General features: G+C 35.0%; 1 protein-coding gene and 1 pseudogene across 1 annotated transcript in view; one reads left to right on the forward strand and one right to left on the reverse strand.

Moving 5' to 3' along the window:
• The first annotated feature begins 351 nt into the window (after positions 1 to 351).
• On the forward strand, positions 352 to 467 carry LOC116668777 (annotated as a pseudogene).
• Positions 468 to 3149: 2682 nt separating this feature from the next.
• The window catches only part of TM9SF2 (transmembrane 9 superfamily member 2), a 52456-nt gene continuing 33767 nt past the window's right edge, over positions 3150 to 21838 (reverse strand). The window contains exons 10-17 of the mRNA XM_006195200.2: positions 20198 to 20330; positions 17766 to 17885; positions 15541 to 15598; positions 13232 to 13391; positions 11348 to 11499; positions 10145 to 10256; positions 6849 to 7020; positions 3150 to 3841 (exon numbers count right to left, since the gene is read on the reverse strand). Coding sequence (XP_006195262.2) covers positions 3774 to 3841; positions 6849 to 7020; positions 10145 to 10256; positions 11348 to 11499; positions 13232 to 13391; positions 15541 to 15598; positions 17766 to 17885; positions 20198 to 20330 — 975 coding nt within the window. The 3' untranslated portion in view covers positions 3150 to 3773. The remainder of the gene's footprint in view (positions 3842 to 6848; positions 7021 to 10144; positions 10257 to 11347; positions 11500 to 13231; positions 13392 to 15540; positions 15599 to 17765; positions 17886 to 20197; positions 20331 to 21838) is intronic.

Consider the following 21838-nt stretch of genomic DNA (forward strand, 5'->3'; position numbering starts at 1 on the left):
ACATGAGACAGCCCCAGTCAACACACTGCAACACAACTTGTCTGCCTGAAGCATCAGCCAGAAAATCCTAATTCACACTACTGACTCACCCGCCTATGACTTTCTTTGATAATAATGCTAACCCCAAATCACCCAGCTTACATTTAGGAAGAAAATCAAGACTTGAATTCTATGTATACAATGCCATAGATCTTAAGGTTATCAATAAAAACTAGCTTTTAAAAAGGGAGTGCTAATCCTCCAATCTATCACTTTTAGACAAATTTTCAACACTTTTCAGGGAAATTAAAGACGAGTGATTATAGTGCTTTTTATTTACCATGGTCAAGACCATTCATGTGGCCTAGACTGCTTTTTGCTAAAAATATCCAAAGGACATGCTCCACTTTGGCAGCACATATACAGAGAAGATCAGCATGGCTCCCGCCAAGGATGACACACAAATTCACAAGGTGCTCCATATTACAAACAAAAACCCAAAGGAAAGAATAGCACTTTAAGGAGCATGTGTTTTCTTCTTTATAAAATAATTCATTATTAATGAGAATGTCAACTGTATCAGTGGGTCAAAGAATGAAAGGGAAAAAAGATAATCAAATGTAAGAACAAAGACATGAAGCTCAAATGAGCAGGCTGAAGGAATCCAGAATTTCAAAAGGTAGAAGAATGTGCAGAAACAATGATTTCTAGTATTTAGACTGCAGATTACATAGTTAAGGAGATAAAAAATCAGTGGAAGGAAACAAGTTTGATTCTATCAAAGCATAAATATCTGAGAAAGCGTATCTTCTACATATGGGTCTCACTGTAGGTCATTATATATAGGAGAAAAATACAAATACAGAAAATACTTTCTTAATGATCTAAATTTACATATTAATGACATACCAGAATGTCCTGCTAGCCGTAGGAGGTAAGAAATTCATTCTGTTAACAGCAGTTACTTATTCTGTTCATTGAAAACAAAAAGCAGGCCTTTACAAAGCCTTCTAAAATGAATCACTTAAAGAACATCTTCAAGACCTGTAATGCTTTATAATTTTTAAAGTGGTTCATGACTCATGGCATTACATAATTTTAGCTAGGATATGTAAAAATATGAGGTATTGATACCACAAATTTAAGGTACTGGTAATTTTCAAGTTAAACATCAAATAGAACAAAGTAACCAGATGCTCATTTATGACCACATAGCAACTTCACAGAAGCTTCGTACCTCATATAGTATGATGCACACAGAAAGGTCTACATTCACAATTCCCCAGTCACTCCTTCCAACTAAAGCACTGCTTATATAGCACAAAGCTTAAAGTGCAAATGTTAAATAAATAGCATTATTAACCAAGATTACATATTGGCATTGCTTAGATATCACATCAGCCAAGCACAGGGACACTTAGAAAATGACATAACTAGGTAAATTCTGAAGTGACAAGAAAAGGAAAAAGGATTCAGAAGACCAGTGACTGCATTCCGTGTTTGTGGCACCATGGCAACCAAGATGAGTAAGACAGAGCCCCTGTCCCCAAAGGGCTTGTTCATAATCTTAGTCGGGGGAGGGGGCACAGACACCTGATAAATAACTGTGCATTGTGAAGTACGAAGGAAGATCTTTATTAATGAGGGTTCTTAAAAACCTTTCCAAACAGCTGAGCTTCTTTGGTTGTTTGAGCAACTGCGGTTATTTCAGAAGCAGGACTTCTACAAAGCTAGACCAGAAAAAGCCCTTTATCCTCCGTGAGCTGTAATTCACAATAGCTCAGAGAAGCCCAGTCACAGCGCTCAGACCACAGTGCAGCCCAAATGTTCTTTTCCCGGGGTGCACTCAAACTAAGGGAAAACGCCTCAGATCCTAACCACTCACCTCACAGGCTGTAACCAGGATGCTTTTTTCCTGGAGAACTCCCTGAACAAATCACGGCAGGTGACTCTTCGAGAAGTCATGATCAAAGCCTCAGAGAAGAGTCCGGCTCTTCCACTGCCCTTCTTACCTCTGGTCTTGCCATCCGTTTCACTGTCTCCTTCCTCATCCTTCCTCCCTCCTAAAGTCTTTTAATACTTTCAGTTTATTTTTCCAATTGCCTTTCCACAGCTTAAGTGTGAAATATGGTAAAAGTATAAAGAAAAAGAAAAGTTGTATCAAAAGAGTAAGTTAACTGTTTTGGAAACCACTAAGCTAATTGTTCACTGAAGGAAAAGAAAAATTGAAACTTAACTCTGACCAACAAAACTGGCCTAGTATCTAAATCCAGAGTTTTTTTAAACAAAATCTTTTCTTTGTTTAGTCAACCAGCCTATCTCATTGGTACTTTAATAGTATTATATATAAAAAACTAATATACTGCAAGAGACAGATAAATTTGAAAGGAGCTTTTCTATCTTAAACCATCTATGTAAGAAGTTAACTAGAGCTTGTTCACTCTTCAGAACGGATAGGCCAGTTTTTTTTTTTTTTTAATGTATAGCAACATAAAATCATTAAGAGCCCACCAACATCATATGAGTAACAGCTAGTAATTTTATAAGTTCTGCAAGTTTAATGACATTATCTGATTTCCTCTTGTAAGCTGCGAGCACTGAGCCCCTAAAATACAAGACATATATTCTCATACATATAAGCAGACTGTTTCTGAAATCATCCCAAACTTTTCTATTCCACATAAATGGATTTCAATTAGAGGAATGTGAAAGTTATTTCTTAACTCTAAGAAATAAAATTGTGCAATCCAAATTAAGACAGCATAATCATAAAGAGGAAGACTTGCTAGTCTTTGTCAATGTATATAGGTCATAAAAACCGATTTTTTTTTAAAAAAATCAAAAATACTGTATTTTGAAAAACAGGTCAAAAATATGAAATCCTTAGTGGCAGTGCAGTAAGGCTCATATTAACTACTATATTTACATCACTTATCTGGCTAGATATACAAGACTGAAATTTCTGTTACTGCCTAATAGGGAATAATATAGTTTTGTTACAAAGCCCAGGAGATTGGAATTTCATTTAGATCAAAACTCATAAAAGTATTACACTAATAAAAATCAGTAAAACCTGATAAAATAGTATAAATCATTTTAAAACTCCATTGGTAAATAGACTTGTATTTACAGAATCTTTGTGAATATACAACAGGTAATGATGCAAAGAAGACATTTTTACAGTATTTATTAAGATAACAAATTTATAAATTGAAAGACTCAGAGGCACATAGTTTAAAAGGCCAATACCATGGGAATAATGAAGTCAACACAGAAAAGAAGATATGAACAGTTGCAACCTATACAAGATTTTTTTTAAAAGCCACATACCCCCAATACACATCATACGAATCATCCTTCAAAATTACCATGATAAAAAGTTATTTCCTTCAAAGAAAAATAATTCTTTCCACCTACCGAGCCTAGAAAATCCTATTTACAATGAACTGTCCTGTATTTATTTCATCAGTATTGTTTATCATGGCCTCCTCTATTTTGCCATTAGAAGTATTGAAAATTTTATAGCTACTGTATTTACAAATGCACATAGTATTTTAATTTGCTCTTCACTGAGGACAACTGAATACATACTTAATCAAATCACAATACAAATGTTTTAGTGTTGAGAACACATTTTGTGGGGACAGGTGTATTTGAAGAGGTGTGTTTAGAATTATACTGTTCTGAAAGATTACTAGGCCAATAAGTCTGATAAAACTCAAGGTAGTCACAAAAACAGGTCTTTGTTGATGAATTTAATTTATTTCTGTTTTAACTGGACACACTGGGCTTCTTCAGTCAACCTTCACCACACTGTATATTTTGGTGACAAACCAGAAGCATGCAAAGAAGCCAATCGTTCCTATGAAAGAAAAAAACAAAAATAAACTCCTTTTCAAAGGAAGCTTCACGATTTACACAAAAAATAGAGACTTAAAATGATTGGTTCCCTAAAAAAGTCACTAAACTATAAATTATTACCTACCAGGAATATACCACAGACCCATAAACTTTTTTGAAATATAGAGTACTACTACTACCAATCAAATTTCTTACAGAAATAGAAAAAACTTTACATACTGTAAGAACACCTAAGCTTTCTACAATACATACTCTTTTTCTTTATTACAGGGAAGTGACTAAAATTAATAGATGAAAAGGATGCCAATTTTTCTTTCCTATTTAAGAATATTTTCTTACCACAAAATGGGAAACTACTATTTAATTAATTCAACATATGATATGACTAGTTTAAATATCATAATATCAGATTCATAGAGTAACTACATGGGGGATGTCTTCTAAGTATCATAATAGAGAATAATCAGTTTTCAAAGAATTATAATCAAATAACTCAAAAAGATTTCACCAAGTATTAAAAGCCATACGATTGCGATAACAAAGATACACCTCCTCTGAAATGAGAGGTGGTGTGGTGCCAGAGGACACAGCATCTCTGTCATGAGCTGTCTATCATCTTTGGATTAGTCAACTTGGAATCTCCAAGCCCATTTCTTTATCTTAAACAGAGATAATTTTATTTGCCCTAGATGCTTCCACAGACTATAGAGTAAATGAGATGATTCATGAAAAAAATATATATCTTGATTTTCAGGCATTTTCATCACTCTAGATTCCAAAAAATCTGAACGCTAGACAGTTGACAAAAATGAGGCTCCAAGGGGTTAAGTAACTGGTAAGAAAAGACAAGAACTCAAAATCACTTTTTCTTTAAGTGTAAGATTCTTTTAAACTGTACCATGCTTAGATTTACCAAACATAAATTCAGAGACTGTTTTGCAAGAGGATATATACTGAATTGTGAAACAGCTTAACACATTTTTAAAACCTCAGGCATACCATTTTTCTTCAGGATTACCCCCTGAGAAATAGTCAATAGGTAGGGGTACAGAAAATACAGAAGGGAGATTTTACATACCCCTTGAGGAAGATTTTAAACCTCATATATTTAGAGTTTCAATGGTTTTCATTACTGTTTTTAATGTAATACAAAGTATTAAAGGAGATTTTCTAAGTCAAGAGACTAAACATGAGATACTACTATGGAGTTATACATGTTATTACACTCACTCTTAAACCATACATGTATACACAAAGGACCTGTATTTGCAGGACACACAAATATACCTTTTGGATAGTCAAAGGTTCATTACTAAGGCTTGGGAAGAGCTTGGGGTTAATTTCAGAAAAGTAATGGTGAAAACATAAATATATTTAAACATCCTTACACTAAGCAAGAACTTCAAGATACTAGGAAAAGGTATTTTCAGATGAGAAAAAAAATGTACCATCATACTGGCAACATCAAGAAAGTTTATTTTGTCCTTAACAAAATACTTTTATTATTTTATTTTGTTCTTAATATGGAATAGATATAATGTACATACTAAACGTGGCATCTTTCCTTATGTGACAGAATAATTCTTTTGTTTTATAAAATAGATTGACTTGAATAAAGTGGTGTCAGTTTGGAGTCCTGAAATAAATGGACGTACCCCACTTTAGAAAAATGCGAGACACTGAACAGGCTCAGCACTCCCATGTAGAGAACCTTTTCCACAAAGTGAAATTCACTAAAAGTTACTGGCTTCACTGCTTGATTCAATTTAATGTCATTCCAAAATTTAGGTTATAAAATTTATTTTACTGTAAACAAATGAAAATATGACACTTTAAAAATCAAGAACAATAAAGTTCAGATAATGGTTACATCATCATTATATCATATGCCTGGAAAAACTATAGACATTCACCAAGATCATTATTTTGTGTGTAGCAAGGAAGAAATTATTCTATATATGCATTTATGGACACAGATGCAGATGCATAAAAACAGTAACTCCTTGTTTCATAGACTATGAGTGTTTTACAGACCATTTATTAAGATTTCTGGCTATGGAACTAAAGTTATCACACAGCACCAAAATATGTCTCCCCACTCCACCCTGCACACACACCCACCCCACTATGTCTGACCAAGGATCTAGAATACAGAACTGACCTGAGTGCCTGGAGCTCGTTACACACTGATATAGCCACAGGGGCACTTTAAAACCCTACCTAATTCTCTTAAATATTAACAGATCAGTAAAAAGTAGAAAAGCTCTAATTTTTAAAAAAGTTTTCTTCCTATTTGGCTCCTATATTCCCTCACACAGCATGCAACACAATCTTAGATAAAATTTTAGATGTACATTTTTGTGACAAAGGTTCCCTGATTTTCCTTTTTAGTTTAGCCATTCTGCAAATGCCAACCCATCACCCACAAGGCTCTGAGATACAGAAAACTTATCTAGGTGGACAGAGAAGATACGCATGTAAAAATACCAATATAAATCATACTATATCCCATTAGGTACTTGGATTTTAAAGTGGAGATATAAACTTGCAGTTTAAAACTCCTAGAATAAGGGATGTCCTATGATTATCTTTTCTTGATATCCTTTATTCCCTGTCTCATCTTGACTTCAACTGTCCAATTTCTACTTATTCCTACACTTAGGTACCTAGAGCTTTTTACTCTATTTCTGAAATGAGCAAAAAAAAGGCTGTTCTATTAAGAGATTAACAGGGGAAAACCCTGAGATGTACTGGTCCAGGTGCTCCTGTACGTTTAGCACAATAATGAACCCTGTTTTGTTTTCTTCCCTTCGGTTCTGTTTTCTCACCTTCGGTTTACTGACACTCACCTCATTGCGGGGACAGACCAAACTACGCTTAGCTGCGCTGAGAAATAAATACGGGCTCACTGAGGAGCAGAAGCCTTCGTGGATTTTACAAAAGCAAAATAATTATAATTAATTTGCCTGAAAACTTATTAACTAAAAATAAATCATTCTAATTCTTACCTGTAAAAAGAAAGAAGATCAAAACCATTATCATGGTATAACCAAAGTACAGAATTGTACTTGCTGTTCCTGTTATTTGCAGTTTTGAAAAGAAGTAGTGTATTGCATATATTAAGAAATAAACTGCAGTAAAGCCACTAGTAAGGAATGAACGCCACTGCCAATGATAATCCTGGTGGAAAAGAAAAAATTAAAGATCAAGACTTACTTTCCAATTAATAGATAATATGTAGCAGAATAAAGTTATAAAGGAAACACAACTAAGTGAAATAGTCTACAAACCTAATTTTCACTATTGATTGCAGTCTCTTTCTCATACAGAACTTTGCCCACTTCCTTCCTCACTAAAGGTGCTGAAAAGTACCCCCTATCTTTGATGAAGCTAAAGACTGGCTGAAAATGTATGGAAAAATCTTAGGCAGTCAATGAATAATCAAGCATTAGGCTATATTTAAAATGTATGCTTCCCAAAAAGAAAAGAAATAAACAGCTTAGTTACATAATTCAAAATTACTACTACTTATCTCATGTTCTAGTCAACTCTATATATTAGGAAGAAGATTATTCTATTAAGACCTGGCTGAAACCCATTTTTAGCTATTACTAACATAATTTAAATAAGGTACATTTTATTTTTTTCTATTTTATTTTATTTATTTAATTTTATTTTGAGTTATAATCAGTTTACAATGTTGTGTCAATTTCCAGTGTAGAGCACAATTTTTCAGTTATACATAAACATACATATATTCATTGTCGTATTTTTCACCATGAGCTGCCACCAGATCTTGTATGTATTTCCCTGTGCTATATAAATAAGGTACATTTTAAAAACAGCTTTTCTTACTTTTACAGAGTGACTTATAGCTTAGTAGGAGATTTTACAAAAGAAAATATTTCACTATCTTGTCTACCCTTTGGAATATGTGAAAAATAAATATATTTTAAAAGCTATTAAGATTAGAAAATCCTAAAGAATCCACACACAAAACTACTATAGCTAATAGATGAATTCAGCAAAGTTGTAGGGTATAAGGTCAATATGAAAATCAGTGTTTTCACACACTGGCAATGAATGATCCAGAATAGGAAGTTTAAAAAATTATTCCATTTATAACAGCATCCAAAAGAGTAAAATGTCTAGGAATAAACTTAACCAAGGAGGTGAAAGACTTGTACACTGAAAACTATAAAACACTGCTAAAAGAAATTAAAGAAGATTTAAATAAACAGAAAGACATCTGTTTTCATGGATTAGACTTAATATTATTAAAATGGCAAAACCCTCCAAAGTGATCTGCAGATTCAATTCAATCCCTATCAAAATTCCAACAGCTTTTTTTTTTTTTTGCAAAAATGGAAAAGCTAATACTCAAATTTATATGAAATTGCAAGGACCCCTGAGGAGCCAAAATAATCTTCAAAAAGAAGAATAAAGTGGGAAAACTTACTCTTCCTAGTTTCAAAATTTACTACAAAGCCATGGTAATCAAAACAGTGTGGCACTGGCAGAACAGCATATATACCACTGGAATAGAAATGAGAATCCAGAGATAAACCCATACATCTATGGCCAATGGATTTTCAACAAGGTTGCAGAGACCATTCAATGAGGAAAGAATAGTCTCTTCAACTAAAAGTGTTGGGAAAACTGGATATGCACATGCAAAAGAATAAAGCTGGACCTCTAACTAATACCACATATAAATATTAATTTAAAATGGATCAATGATCTGAAATTACACACTTAGGAGAAAACATGAAGCTAAATCTTCATGACATTGGATTTAAGCAATGAATTCTTATCTACGGCAACAAAAGAAAAAAATCAGACTTCATCAAAATTAAAACCTTTTGTCCAAAAGACAGCACCAAGGAAGTGAAAAAATAACCTATAGAATGGGAGAAAAGATATGCAAATCATGTATCTGATAAAGGTCTAGTAAGGAGAATACATAAAGAAATCTTATAGTTCAACAAAAAGATAAACAACCCTACTTATAAATGGGCAAAGGAATCAAATGGCTATTTCACCAAACAAGATACACAAGAAGAGATGCTCATCATCATTAGTCACTGGGGAAACAAAAATCAAAACCATTTAACATCTACTAGGATGGCTATAATTTAAAACAACAGAAAATAGCAAGTATTGACAAGGATGTGGAGAAATTGGAGCCCTTGTTCATTGCTGGTAGGAATGTAAAATGGCACAATCACTGTGGAAAACAATTTGATGGTTCTCCAAAAAGTTAAACAAAGAATTACTATATGACTCGGCAATTCCACTCTCACATATATACACAAAAGAACTGAAAACAGGTACTCAAACAAATATTTGTACATGAATGTTTATAGCAGAACTATTCACAACAGCTAGGAGATAGAAACAAAACTGATGTCCATCAATGAACGAATAGATAGACAAACTGGTGTATATCTATGCAATGGAATATTATTCAGCTATAAAAAGGAACGAAGCGCTGACACGTGTTCCAATGTGATGAATCTTAAAATATTCTGCTAAGTGAAGAAAGTCAGGCACAAAAGGCTACACATATCATATAAATCCATTTATATGAAATATCCAGAATAGATAAATCTGTAGCAGATTGATAGTTGTTTGGGTCTGGAGGGGAGAGAGGAATGGGAAGTAACTGCTTGATGGGTATGGGATTTTTTAAAGGGGTGATGATAATATTTTGGAGGAGATGGTGGTTGCACAACACTGTACATGTAGCAAGTGCCACTGAACTGTTCACTTTAAACTGGCTGATTTTATGCTATGTGACTGTAATCTCAAATTTTTAAAAAAGTATCTCAAATTTAACAAAGTTAGATTTTATCTTCTATACAGAAGATAACTATAAAAGAATTATTTAACACAATGTAAATCTTTAAAAGTCAATTCTACCTATCACCGAAGGACCCCATCATTTTGCCATGTTGCCATGAATATAACTCATTACAATGTAATCACTGAAATGTTTTAATAAGATTTTCCACTTAAAATTTTAAAGTTAGTTAAAAACTAAAAAATGAAAATTCAGCATAATATGCTATTCTCAGGAAATTAACATTTTGAAGTTAAGCTCTAAATAAATATACTGAACTGGAATACTACCTTAAATCAATCTTAAAGAAGGTTAAATTTGGTTTAGGAATACAGGTCAATTTTTACCTTAATAGCACATATTTACAGGAATTACTTCAATTAACAGTATTCAAAGTTGCCTTATGCCAAAATTATAAATACTGTCTATGAATTAACATAAGTGAATATTGTTAATACATACCTCTGCACATAGGTGGAAATAGCAAAGAAGTATAGTTGCCTCAGAACAGGTAATAACTAAGATGATAAATACCAGGAACAAGAAACCAAACATGTAATACATCTGGTGTGACCTATAATCAAACATGTCAAGGTAAGCTATAAATATTTTCTCTTTTGACACAGCAAATGACACATTTTCACATTTTTCTTAAACTGAAAATGTCTGCTTTTCCCCCCCAATGAATCAAAGACAAATTCTCATAGGTTTAGAGAGTGACGGGGTGGGGGTGGAGCAAGGGGAGTAGGGGTACATCAATGTCATTGGACTTTGTCTTCCTATTCAGGTAGAACCTGAAACTCTTCATTCAAATGTGCTTAGTCTGCCTGTCTACTAGTGACTCCGACAAATTTGATTAAAAAATTAGCAGAAAGGCAGAGCCAAATTAAGAAAAGATTACATCTGGTACATATTGTTTCTTCTCATATATAATAAAATCATTTGAATTTGGAAAATATGCTAATAATCAGGAAGGAAACATAGGTTCTAATCACTACAAGGCTCAAATTTAGTTCTGACTTTATGCTACCTGGAACCTCGGTACTTTCTGTAACATATGTCAGTGTGATTAAATAAATATAATATACCGCAGTGTATAGACCCTAACAGAGTGGCTCAAAATTACCACTAGGAGTTTCTCTGTGCGAACAAGAAATCAAAGAATGAAGGGATCTTGGGATAAGAAATGACTTTGAAGGTCATCAAGCTCAACCCTTCCTCCAATGCTTGCTTGGATTTCCACTATCAAGAGCTCAGAGCATCTTTTTTGAAGCAGTACAGATTACTTATTTAAAAACATAGCTTTGGAGAGACTTGGGTTTATTTTTTGTCACACGGTAGCTGTGTGACACAGGCAAATTACTTAAAATCCAACACTTCATTTTTCACCTCTGTAAAATGGGGTAATACCCACCTCACAGAGGTCTGAGAATCAGGTGAGAATTAAGTAAGAGTAAGAAATAATAAGCCCTTGATTAATAGTAACTTATCACAATTATTCTTTCCCACATGGAAAAGATAAAATAACCTTTCGTCTCTTAAGATTTCTGATTATTGGAAAACAGCTTACATTTATAAGATATAAATAGTAATCCATATAAACAAAAAGAGAAAGCCAGTACATGGAATGGTAATGGGAATAAGAGGACGTAGTCCTCAGCTTACCAAATACTATTCAGAATGAAGAAAAGCTGTATAAAGATGCATCCGAAGGGCAAAATCCCTCCCATGATAATACCAGGCAACGGCTTTGTGTAGAAGGACTGTTCAGGAATCTGACGTGGAATCTGATTGGTTCGAACTGGGTGTTCAATGGCCTTCATTAAAAAACGAAAGAAAGGATTCATAACTACGTACCTATTTTAAAAATTCTTCTCTGTACTAGATTAGTTGCCAGCTTTCTCTCAGCTTCCATGCTGACAATAACGGCAATAAAAATCTACTTAAGTCATCAAAGTGAGATTTGTAATTAGAAGCAACAAACCAGATACCATCAGGTATAATATTCAGTCTGTCTACAGGAATGAGCTACCACTGTGTCCCGCAGTGATCCGATGACTAATGGCGCTAGACAAAGTGAGAAACACACAGGAGGTAATATAGTGCTCAGAAAATAGTAGTTGATAAAAAGGAAGAATTAGGTTTTTTCTTTTAATTATATACTTACTGTAAGAAATCAGGTGGTTCTGAAATTGTCAATGTATTTTTTTTTGGAGATGGACGTCATCTTTATTAAAATTGCTCAATTTTACTAAGACTTTAGAACACAAAGAAGATAATGAATGGCTATATGAAGGCTGATGACCATAAGTTATTGGTGATGTTCTCAATTATTCTCAATTTCATAACACATGAACATGGTGGTATAAAAACAACTGGAACCTAAAGTACCTAAACACCATTATATGAAGGGAAAAAAAGAGTACATATGTAGCAATTCATCTTCTTGCAAAAAAAGTTCAAAAATATACTTCTATAGTTTTTGTAATGATATATCAAAATTTGAAACATGGTATTCTGAGATTTTACTTCTGTGGACTAGATTATTTTACATGTGTATATATATATGTGTGTGTACACAGGCAGAGAATCATATTGATCTTCAATTTTTATATTTTTAGAGTTTTAAGTCCTTATCTAACCTTTGTAATCAAAAAAATTTCAAACCATGTCAGTGTACTATTATGCTATATAGATTTTTAACCATAAATTAAATAAAATGGCAAAGAACTGAAAACCCTTTCAGTGGCCTGCCATGGTAGGCGCACTGGAGACCATGAAGCCTTCTGAGTTTTTTCCAGGGTACTGCAGGTCCCCTCACAAACTGTACCAGAACACATAATTTCTTTTAACCTTGTGGACTGGATATTTTCAGAGAAGAGCAAAGATAGAGAAGTGGAGTGACAGAAGGACAATGGAGAATAAATTCCCATTTTCCTCTTAGCCTGAAGGCAGAAGGCGGCAGCAGAGGTGGAGACAGACAGATGAGAGGGAGGGAAGGCGCCTTAATTATAATCTTTCTTAAAATCAAGTATTAGCAGGAAAGCATATGAAATTTATTCTAAAGCTATGTTTTAAAAAAATTGTTACTCTCACTGTACAGTCACTTTTCTTACAGCTTCACTTCCTAACCCATACTCTGTTTTATCCTGGTTACTCAGTTTAAGTAATATAGACTAGGAACTCTTTTACTCATAAGAAAAAAAAATGTACTTTGTAGGTTAAAAAAAAGTAGTATTTTATTTTTAATGTAAAAAACTCAAAGTTTTCATTAGTTTAAATTATCATTTAATTTCCTATTAATCTATTTTGATTCCCATTTACTTAGAAAACTTTGAAATCTAAGTTTGTATCCATAACCTCTCTCTACCAGTCTTCTGAGTACTATTTTAAGAATGACTACAATGAAACTAAGAAGTCATCAATTTTCTGTGAAATCCAGATCCCAAAGGCACAGCTTATATCTTTTAGACACATATCTTTTAAGGTGGCATATGCTAACTACCACAGTTGAAATTCATTTAAATAAGTTAACACCCCAAAACTCACATTCTTCTTAAAACCAAAGTATGCACCAATAAATGTCAGAGGTACAGATATGCAGAACCAGAGAGCCAATATGGCAACCAACGTCCCAAAAGGAATGGCTGCTGAAGATCCTTCTCCCCAGAGAATCAGATTCATTATAAAGAAGTCAGCAAACACAATCCTGAAAGACACAATAGGCTTTTGGGTAAAACCTGAGGAAGAAGTAAAATAACACAGTAGCAATCATACGTAGTTAATATCACAATTTCTGTGTTATGCACAAGGGAAGTGGAACTGCTGAGTCATAGGGTATGTGAATTAAAAACCTTAGTAGAAACGGCCAAATTGCTCTTCAGATTGGTTTTGCCTGACTTAAAACTCCTACCACCAGCTTATGAAATTTACCTTTTCACATATTTTCCTCATGCTTAGGATTGTCAAATGTGTTGTTTTAATTTGCATTTCCTCTTGACAACTGCAGCTGAGCATCCTGTGTTTGCTGGCTTTTTAGGTTTTACCTTCGGTGACTTGCTGGTTACATCCACTTCTCATTTTTCATTTGGGTTGCAGGATTTTTGCAAAATCACATATGTGAGCTATTTATATACTCCAGCAACTAATTGTTAAATATTTTTCTTTTAGTTTATGGCTTTTTATGAACTCAAATATCCAAATGTGTGTACTTAGTTCCTTTCAGTCTTTTTCCTATGAGTACATTTTTAAAAACATGGCTGTAATAATACTATAATCACTTCTAGAGACCCCACAGTTTTAATGTTATCAGAGTCATCACTAAAATATTATATTTTCTATTGGTGATATTCATGATCTTTAAATGTCTCTAGTGCTTCATCACTGAATGACATTGGTTTTGAATTAGAGAAAGATTTTTATTAATATAAGGAAGCATTTCTCTCTGCATTAAATTCTTTTCAAATCTGGAAACAATCAAATGCCATTGTGTCTACTACAATAATTATATGCAGGTGCTCATTTATAAAAAATTATATGCAGGTGGTTATTTATTTATTTATAAAAATGGTATGAGCCGATTTCACATTACCAAATGATCCTTTTTGTCCTAGGAGGACACCAATACCCTTTGCCCTGGGGAACTGGGTTCTTGGCTCTTCTCTCTCTCTCTCTACTTACCCCACCATCCCACTGGTGAGCACCTATTTTTAAGGGTGGGATGAAGGTGATAAATCAGGTTTGATCAGAGATGTAAAAGAACTAGCACAGGAAAATTTCTATAAAGCCAAAAAAGGAAGGAGTTTCAAGGAGAGGGTATCCCAACATTAGACAATCTAAAGAGGTAAAGACAGAGAAAATGGTTTCCAGATTTGAAAATGGGAACATCATTGGTAACCTTAGAGAGAAGTTCACAAAAGTAATGGGGGAAAAAGAGTATTTGTAGGAATGAGATGAAACACTTGAACAGAACACAGAGAAAGGGAGAAATGGAGTATGTCACAGAGTAGTGGGGGATGTTTGAAAGGCAAGATTCCTAAGGAAATCATGGCTGACAGGCTTGGTAAGGAGGGACACTTCTTGAATTGACAGTAGAGGGAAAGAAGACAATGGATATCGCTTGAGAAAAGCATAAAACTTTGAATACAACATGAATGGCTGAGAGGCCTATGAATCTTCAATGGAGGTGAAAAATCTGAGACTATTTATCCTAATTATGTATAAAAATCCCAGCTATTGTCATTCTTTCATTTCTAGCCTGCAAATGGAACAGTCTTGGCTTCTGGATTTAACACTTGGCTGTCTTTATTGCTGTTCATTGTTCAGAGGCCAGTTCTTGCCCACCAGAAATCTGTGAGCTGGGGTTAAACTGGGTTCTAGTTCCGAGACCAGACACACATCAGATACTTAATATCAGAAGCTATCTTCCAAAGAGTCACGGTTGTTTTGTTTTTGTAATGTAGTGGCTGCTTTTTTTCTTTTTGGTACATGTTACTCTACTTACTGGAATACTCAAAAAAATCTGAAAATGTATGCTTGCCTCAACTATCTTTAGGTGAGGATTCTTCTCTGTGATTAGGTCAAAAGCTTTCTATGCAGCCTTACATGACAACATGCCAGACTAAGAAACAGGCTTTTAAGGAAAGGAATATAAAAAATTATCGTGTCTAAAAGTACTTCTTCCAGATGAGGCATGCAGTAGTCATTCTGCAAATGTTTATTAAATATTCAGCTTTTTAAAATTAAATTCATTTTTTTGGGTACAGGGTTTAGAGACAGAAAAGATTACACTTACGGAATAGAAAATTTGGGAACTAAATAGGACTGTTAAGAAAGCTATTAATGAAAAATTCACTTACCCAGGACAAAGAAATGATGTTAATAAAACGTTTGTTTTCCACTTCTCACCTCCAAAGGCTGTAGAAGAAAACAGAAGTGGCATAACATAGACTTTTCTTCAAAGCAAACTAAATATCCAAACTCAAAGTCTGATATTGGACAAACTGACAGCACTGGGTGCCAACTCCTAAATACGACACTAGCAAATGTCCTAATATTCCCTAATCAAATGATCCAACTCAGACATGCACACCACAGGACTGCCTTGGATAAGTCCTGCTCTAGAGATTTTTGCTTCAGCATAAAATAAATCTAGTATCAAAGGAAAGTTACCCAGACCAGTTCTTCTTTTCTAATCTTTTTTTTTTTTAACTTCAAAACAAAATAAACCCTTAAATTCTAACCCAGTTTCAATTAATGTGCCTAGGTGGGAAAAGGGCACACTGGAGATTCTCGTTTATCTTGAGGTCAATTTCAGAATTTGTTATAAAACTAGAAATCCTCATGCCTGACATGCACACATTTAAATGTTCATAGTAAGTCTGAATCTCCAGGAGGCCTCCAGCATTACAGTTTCTGGTGGGGCGTCGGTGGGGCTGGGGCGCTTAGTGTGTAGGACCAGGTGACTAAGAAGAATAGAAGAGTTACTGGCGGCCGCTTGACAAAACAAATTTATTTAAGAATTTTTTACTCTCTTTTGCCTCTCTCTAATTTTCCTTCGCACTTTAAAAAACAATTAAAAACTTAAGTGCATAGAGTAAAAAACAGAAGTACTTTTCTGCTCCAGTTTAAAAGTTGGAGATAAAACTGGCTGAGATCTGAAAGCAGCTTTGATTTTTAAAAAAAAGTTTTAACATAATTTATAAGCAAGTTTAAGTACCACTTGCCATAAAAGAAAACACTAAATTATTTATATATGATTTGAATCCACGGAATTATTGATAAACAGACTATTGTAAAATTATGACTTTGGGTTTAATACAATTTCAATCAAAATCCAAATAATATTTTTTGAAACATTAAAAATGATTCTATGAAATAAATAAAGCATTTATGACTAGGACCACGTGATGGTACTTCTCAAAATGTTCTGCCTGATTAATATGCCACTTAATCCGCAGCTAGGAGATCTGAAGGATGGAGAGGAGATACAGTGAGAGAGGTACATTTGCTGGGGTGGGAGGATGGATCAGAACTCAGCAGAGGAAACAGCATGTGGGAAGGTCCTCAGGCAGGTGTGAAGGTACATAGCTTCACTGAGGAACTGAAAGAAAGCCAAAGCCAGTGTAGCAGAAAGAGTGAGAAGGGGAAGCATGGTCAGGCAGGTGGGGTTGAACCGTATTTCATATGTGTTAGAATATATATGACCACCCTAATCCTATGTCCTTTAGTAAAGAAAGAAAAAAAGAACTTTTGACAAAATTCACAGAAATTAAACACTCAAACACACACACATGCATAAAGAACTTCACATACTCTGTATCTCTGGCAAAGTCTAACTAATATTTCTATTTGGGGTTGAGTCTAGCCAACCACACCCTAAAGCCCCCTACGTAACTGTACTATGTTTTAGCTCAAACCCTATTCCTATCAGAAGACCTTGGGAAACCTAGCCCTGTGTCATCATCCCCTTGGCATTTTAAATCAGATTACCTATGGTACTGTCTCAACTGGACTACAGGATTCCTAAGCAGGGCAAACTTTGGCATTCACTGACCCTGGCAAAGCTGCTTTCGAAGTCACCTAGCATATTCCATCCTTTCTGTGGCCCTGATGCTTTTTTTCACGGAACATTATTTTACTTTTGGAAGAGAATGCAATTAATCATGCTACAAAAGTAAAATAGTCAGAAATATTTTATAATATTAAATTGATATAAATACAACCTCTCTTACATAAGGTATTCGTGTACACACTACTTGTTTTAGTGAATAAATCAGTGATATTAATTCGTATACTTTCTTCCTTTATTAGTCTGTTTTTTTATTAGTATGTGTGTTTAGTCAAAACTTAAGGAGAGAGGGGATGATGGATAAGCAGCCTCTGTATTTGCTTATCCCACTGCTGAAGCATGTGTGAACATGCAATCCTAGGGGTCGTCATCCACTTCACAAGCACCTTTAATGAGGACGCACACCTATAATGCATATTGTTTAAAGAGCACCAACTATGGGACACAAAGGCTTAGACACCTGACGCAGATCAGATTCCGGATCTGACACCCAGCAGGGTGGCTTTCACTTACACTTATAGAATCTGGCGGCGACATAGCCTGCAGGAGTGCCCAGCAGCACCCATAAGACGACAGCACAAGTCATCAGTGCTCCTCTGTTGGCAGGTGACAGAAAGCCCAGGCAAGCGAAAACTGAAAAGCAAGTAATTTAAAGTTACAAATTTTATTACTGTTTCCTTTGACATGAAGTGATAGAAGACCCTTCTCATTTTTAACAGTAAACTAAATACAACTTCATGAAAATACACAATTTTACCAGCAGCCACACTGAGTCTTAGTAATATTCAAGGCCCTGCGTCCACAGGATCCCACATAAGACATGCTCCAATTTGGAACTTTCTTGTCAGGAGCCACAAGACCTCACCTTTCCTGTTACTGGGGAGACTGACTCGATGCTCGTGTGCTTTCAGCTCTTCCGAGATTTAAGTACAGTTTTAAAAAATTAACATCAATTAAAATTTTCCCATTATAAAATATTCTCACTTTCTATTCCTTTTAAAAACAATACTGAGTCCTCTGGGGTACAAAAAAAAATCTTACAACATTCAAACATAAGAGACAAGACAGAATCTAATCAAACAACAAAATAGGGCAAAAAAGATTTCATAGAACCACTAGCTTTCTGAACACACGTTACTGAAGGATTTGGTCAATGACTTGAGAAAATTCTGGCTCCTACCCCTTATTCAGCTAGTTAGTTTTATTTGTTCTTCCCTATATAACCCTCCCAACTAACAAGAAGAAAAATGCTATATTTATAACAATTTCTAGCTTTAAACTAGAAGTCAGAAGTTATGACTTTCTCAGAAAGAAATCCAAGAACAGATGCAGATGACTTTCTAATCCCAGGAGCACCAAGTTTCCAGTGTTTCCTCCTGGGTGTACATAACCAAGCACCCTTATACACCTGTGCACACCTTCTGATTAGCACCGACTGAAGAGCCAGAGGAGAAACTCATGATCATAGGAAACTGATCAGGGTAACTTTAGAAGATTAATCAGAATTTCAGCTAAGATGTGCCCTCTACCCCACTGCTTCCCAGGCCTGAGAAATTGACTGTTCTTAAGTTTTTCCTTTCATATTCAAGCATTTAAAGAAAATAATCCCTATCATTTTCTAACCTAGGTTCTCTGAAACCTTCCTTCCTTACAAGTTCACTTGCTGCTGATCCCAATAAAGTGGCAGAAGGCAGCTTTCAGTAAAATTTTAAAGCAGAACTTCACCCTCAAGCATCCATTCTGCTCTACTCCTCCTTGGCTCTCTGGGTATGCAATCATCTGTGTCCAAACCTCTTTCATGATACTTTCTTCCAACCTACCCTCTTCAGTATAATATACTTACAAATTCTAACCTATAACAGCAGCATCTCCTTATCTAAGTTGTTAGTTGATAAATACATTCTAGTTAGTCTTCAAACTGAGCCTGAGGGTGTAAACCAGGAATCTCCAAACTTCCTCAGGTACCAGTCATCTGGAATTGATCATTCTCTTTCCAAACATTTACCTGGTTACTTGCATCATAAAAACTTGGAACAATTTTACTAACAGAAAATGATTATAGCATTATGTATTTAATATGCAGTCAAACATAAGAACAACTGCTGCTAAAAAAAAATTACTGAAAGATCAGTGGTTTCTGAATTCCTCCAGTAACATTCATGGGTTACTGTTGATTAGTAGCAGGCAACAAAAAAGGAAACAGGGGAAATAAATGTAAACTTTAGAAAATTCTTTTCATAAACATTTTCTTCTCTTATAAATAGGAAAACTAGAAGACCATGGAATTAACATATCTCCAGAGAGTAGTCTCAAGAGTTACACCTGCAGCTGATCAATGCCTCTAAGGGAGTTCTATTTAAAAGGAAAAGAAAAGAAATTAAAAAATTGTCTTAATTGAAAAAAACTTAAGTAACAAAATTTCTGAAGATTTTCAGGTGGCACAAGGAAGAGATTTTTTTGTGTAGGAAGATCTTCCCTGAACATTGTGAGAGAAATAGGTCTTGCTTCCTAAATCCTGCCACGATAGAAAGGTCTACAAAAAGCTTCCTGCCTCATCCCCTTCTCCTTTCAGTCTCAGTGGAACCCAAGAATGTCTTGGAATACTAATCATATGTTCCTGGTTGGGCAGAATAGTCAACCTGAATGACCCCGCTTCCAGGCTGCCCAGACTCAGATCCAGCTGGTCTTTAAGGTTCTAGTCATCTGTAGTTCCAGGGCTACCATGACAAAGGCCTGCTCTCTATGCAGCTGAAAGGGAGACATGAAGAGTCAACTTCTGGCACAGCCAACCCTGCCCCAGGTCACTTATAGCCAAAGCACACAGATTCTGAGAACCAAAAGAACTCTTGGAAATAATCTAGCTTAGCTACAACTTAGGAAAACTGAATTTCAAATAATATTTAGAAAAAGTATTTTCTATTTTAAAATTTTCACTTAATACTTACACAGAGTCACAAAAGTCATAATCAAAATCTGTGTCCCTGATCCTAGAAAGACGGATAGCAGCATCCCTTTTCTTGGAGGACGGAATATATCACCATGAACTAACTTCCAGCCGAATTCTTCCTGGGCATCCTCCTAAAAAGGGAATTAAATCGTTTAATTGTCATGTGGTATCACCAAGAAAACTAGACAGCTTGTTCACTGTTGAATATGCAGATAGAGAATTTTTTTTAATTATAAATACTAATATTTATTTGTTTTGAAGTACAAAGCTTGACTCATGGACCTAATATAGCTTTCTTGAATTGTTTTTAAAGGAATGTTATATGTTAAGGTATATAAATATAGTTACTGAGAAACTTTAAAAAGAAATACAAAGACAACGTGATACTCACCTATTCTACTCTAAGTCAAGCTTCATAATCCAATCTGATGACAATTTTTAATCATATTCTATCCTTTTTAACCTACAATTACTAATCTCCAAAATAAGCAAATGGTATTAGGTCTCACAGCTACTCTGCTTATACAGTAGGCTTGGCTGTAAAAATATTAGTAAGCTTGTGTCACCAGCCCAAACTGCTCCCCTGACCTCCAGATAGACAGATATATATACATACACACACACACATATATACAATACACCTGCCTGATCAACAGCTCCACTCAGCTGTTTAAATGGACACCTTAAACAGAATTATCCGTAACATGGACTGATTCTCTCTCGTGCCCCTACTTGCTCCACCTGCAGTCTCCCCAAGTAGATAAAAACTCTATCCTTCCTGTTGCTCAGTTCCCAAAACCCTGAAGTCATCTTTGATGCCTCCTCCTCCCACCCCCACACTTCACATACAATCCTTCAACAATTCCTATAGCTCTAGCTTCAAAATATATCCACAGGATCCACCAGCAGCCCCTGGTTCAAGCCATTACCTCTCACTTGTCTATCACAGTATTCACTAAACTGGTCTCTATTTCTGCCCTCATGTCCATTCAGCTGATTCTCAATACAGAACCAAAAAGATGCTTTTAATTAATCAGGTGGTTCAGACCAGAAGCACGGGGTCATTCACTGACTTTTCTCCCTCTTCCACACTCTCCACAGTCAACTGGTCAATCAGTATTTTATCCCAACTCCTGAACACCCTCTGTATCAATCTGTCCACCTCCCTATTTCTTCCCTGCTACCATCCCCTGTCTCGGGGAACTCTGTAACAGCCTTTTAACTGGTCTCTGTGCCTCTAATCCTGCCTGGCTCCAAAGGATTCTCCACATAATGTTCAAAGTGATTTTCCTACAGCGTGAATCTGGCCATGTCACTGCTGTTGAATACCCTTCAAGACCTTCTCAATGACCTTCAGACTGCACAGCTTAGAAGGCCTTCAAAATTTGGCCCCTGATATATTTTCAGCCTCCTCTCTTAACATTTCCTTCAGCATACATCTTTATCTCTCCCCCAAATTCCCAAATTTCTATCTTTGCAAGCAGGTAGACAAGATTTAAAACAAACTTCCCATGTGTTCTTCTAGTATTTTATACTTTCACATTTTCATTTAGATCATTAATCATTTCAATATAAGGAATAAGGTTGGAATCTACCTTATTTTTTTTCCAAATGGCCACCCACTTTGTCCAATACTATT

The sequence above is a fragment of the Camelus ferus genome, chromosome 14 (genome assembly GCF_009834535.1).
Source record: "Camelus ferus isolate YT-003-E chromosome 14, BCGSAC_Cfer_1.0, whole genome shotgun sequence".
NCBI lineage: Eukaryota > Metazoa > Chordata > Mammalia > Artiodactyla > Camelidae > Camelus > Camelus ferus.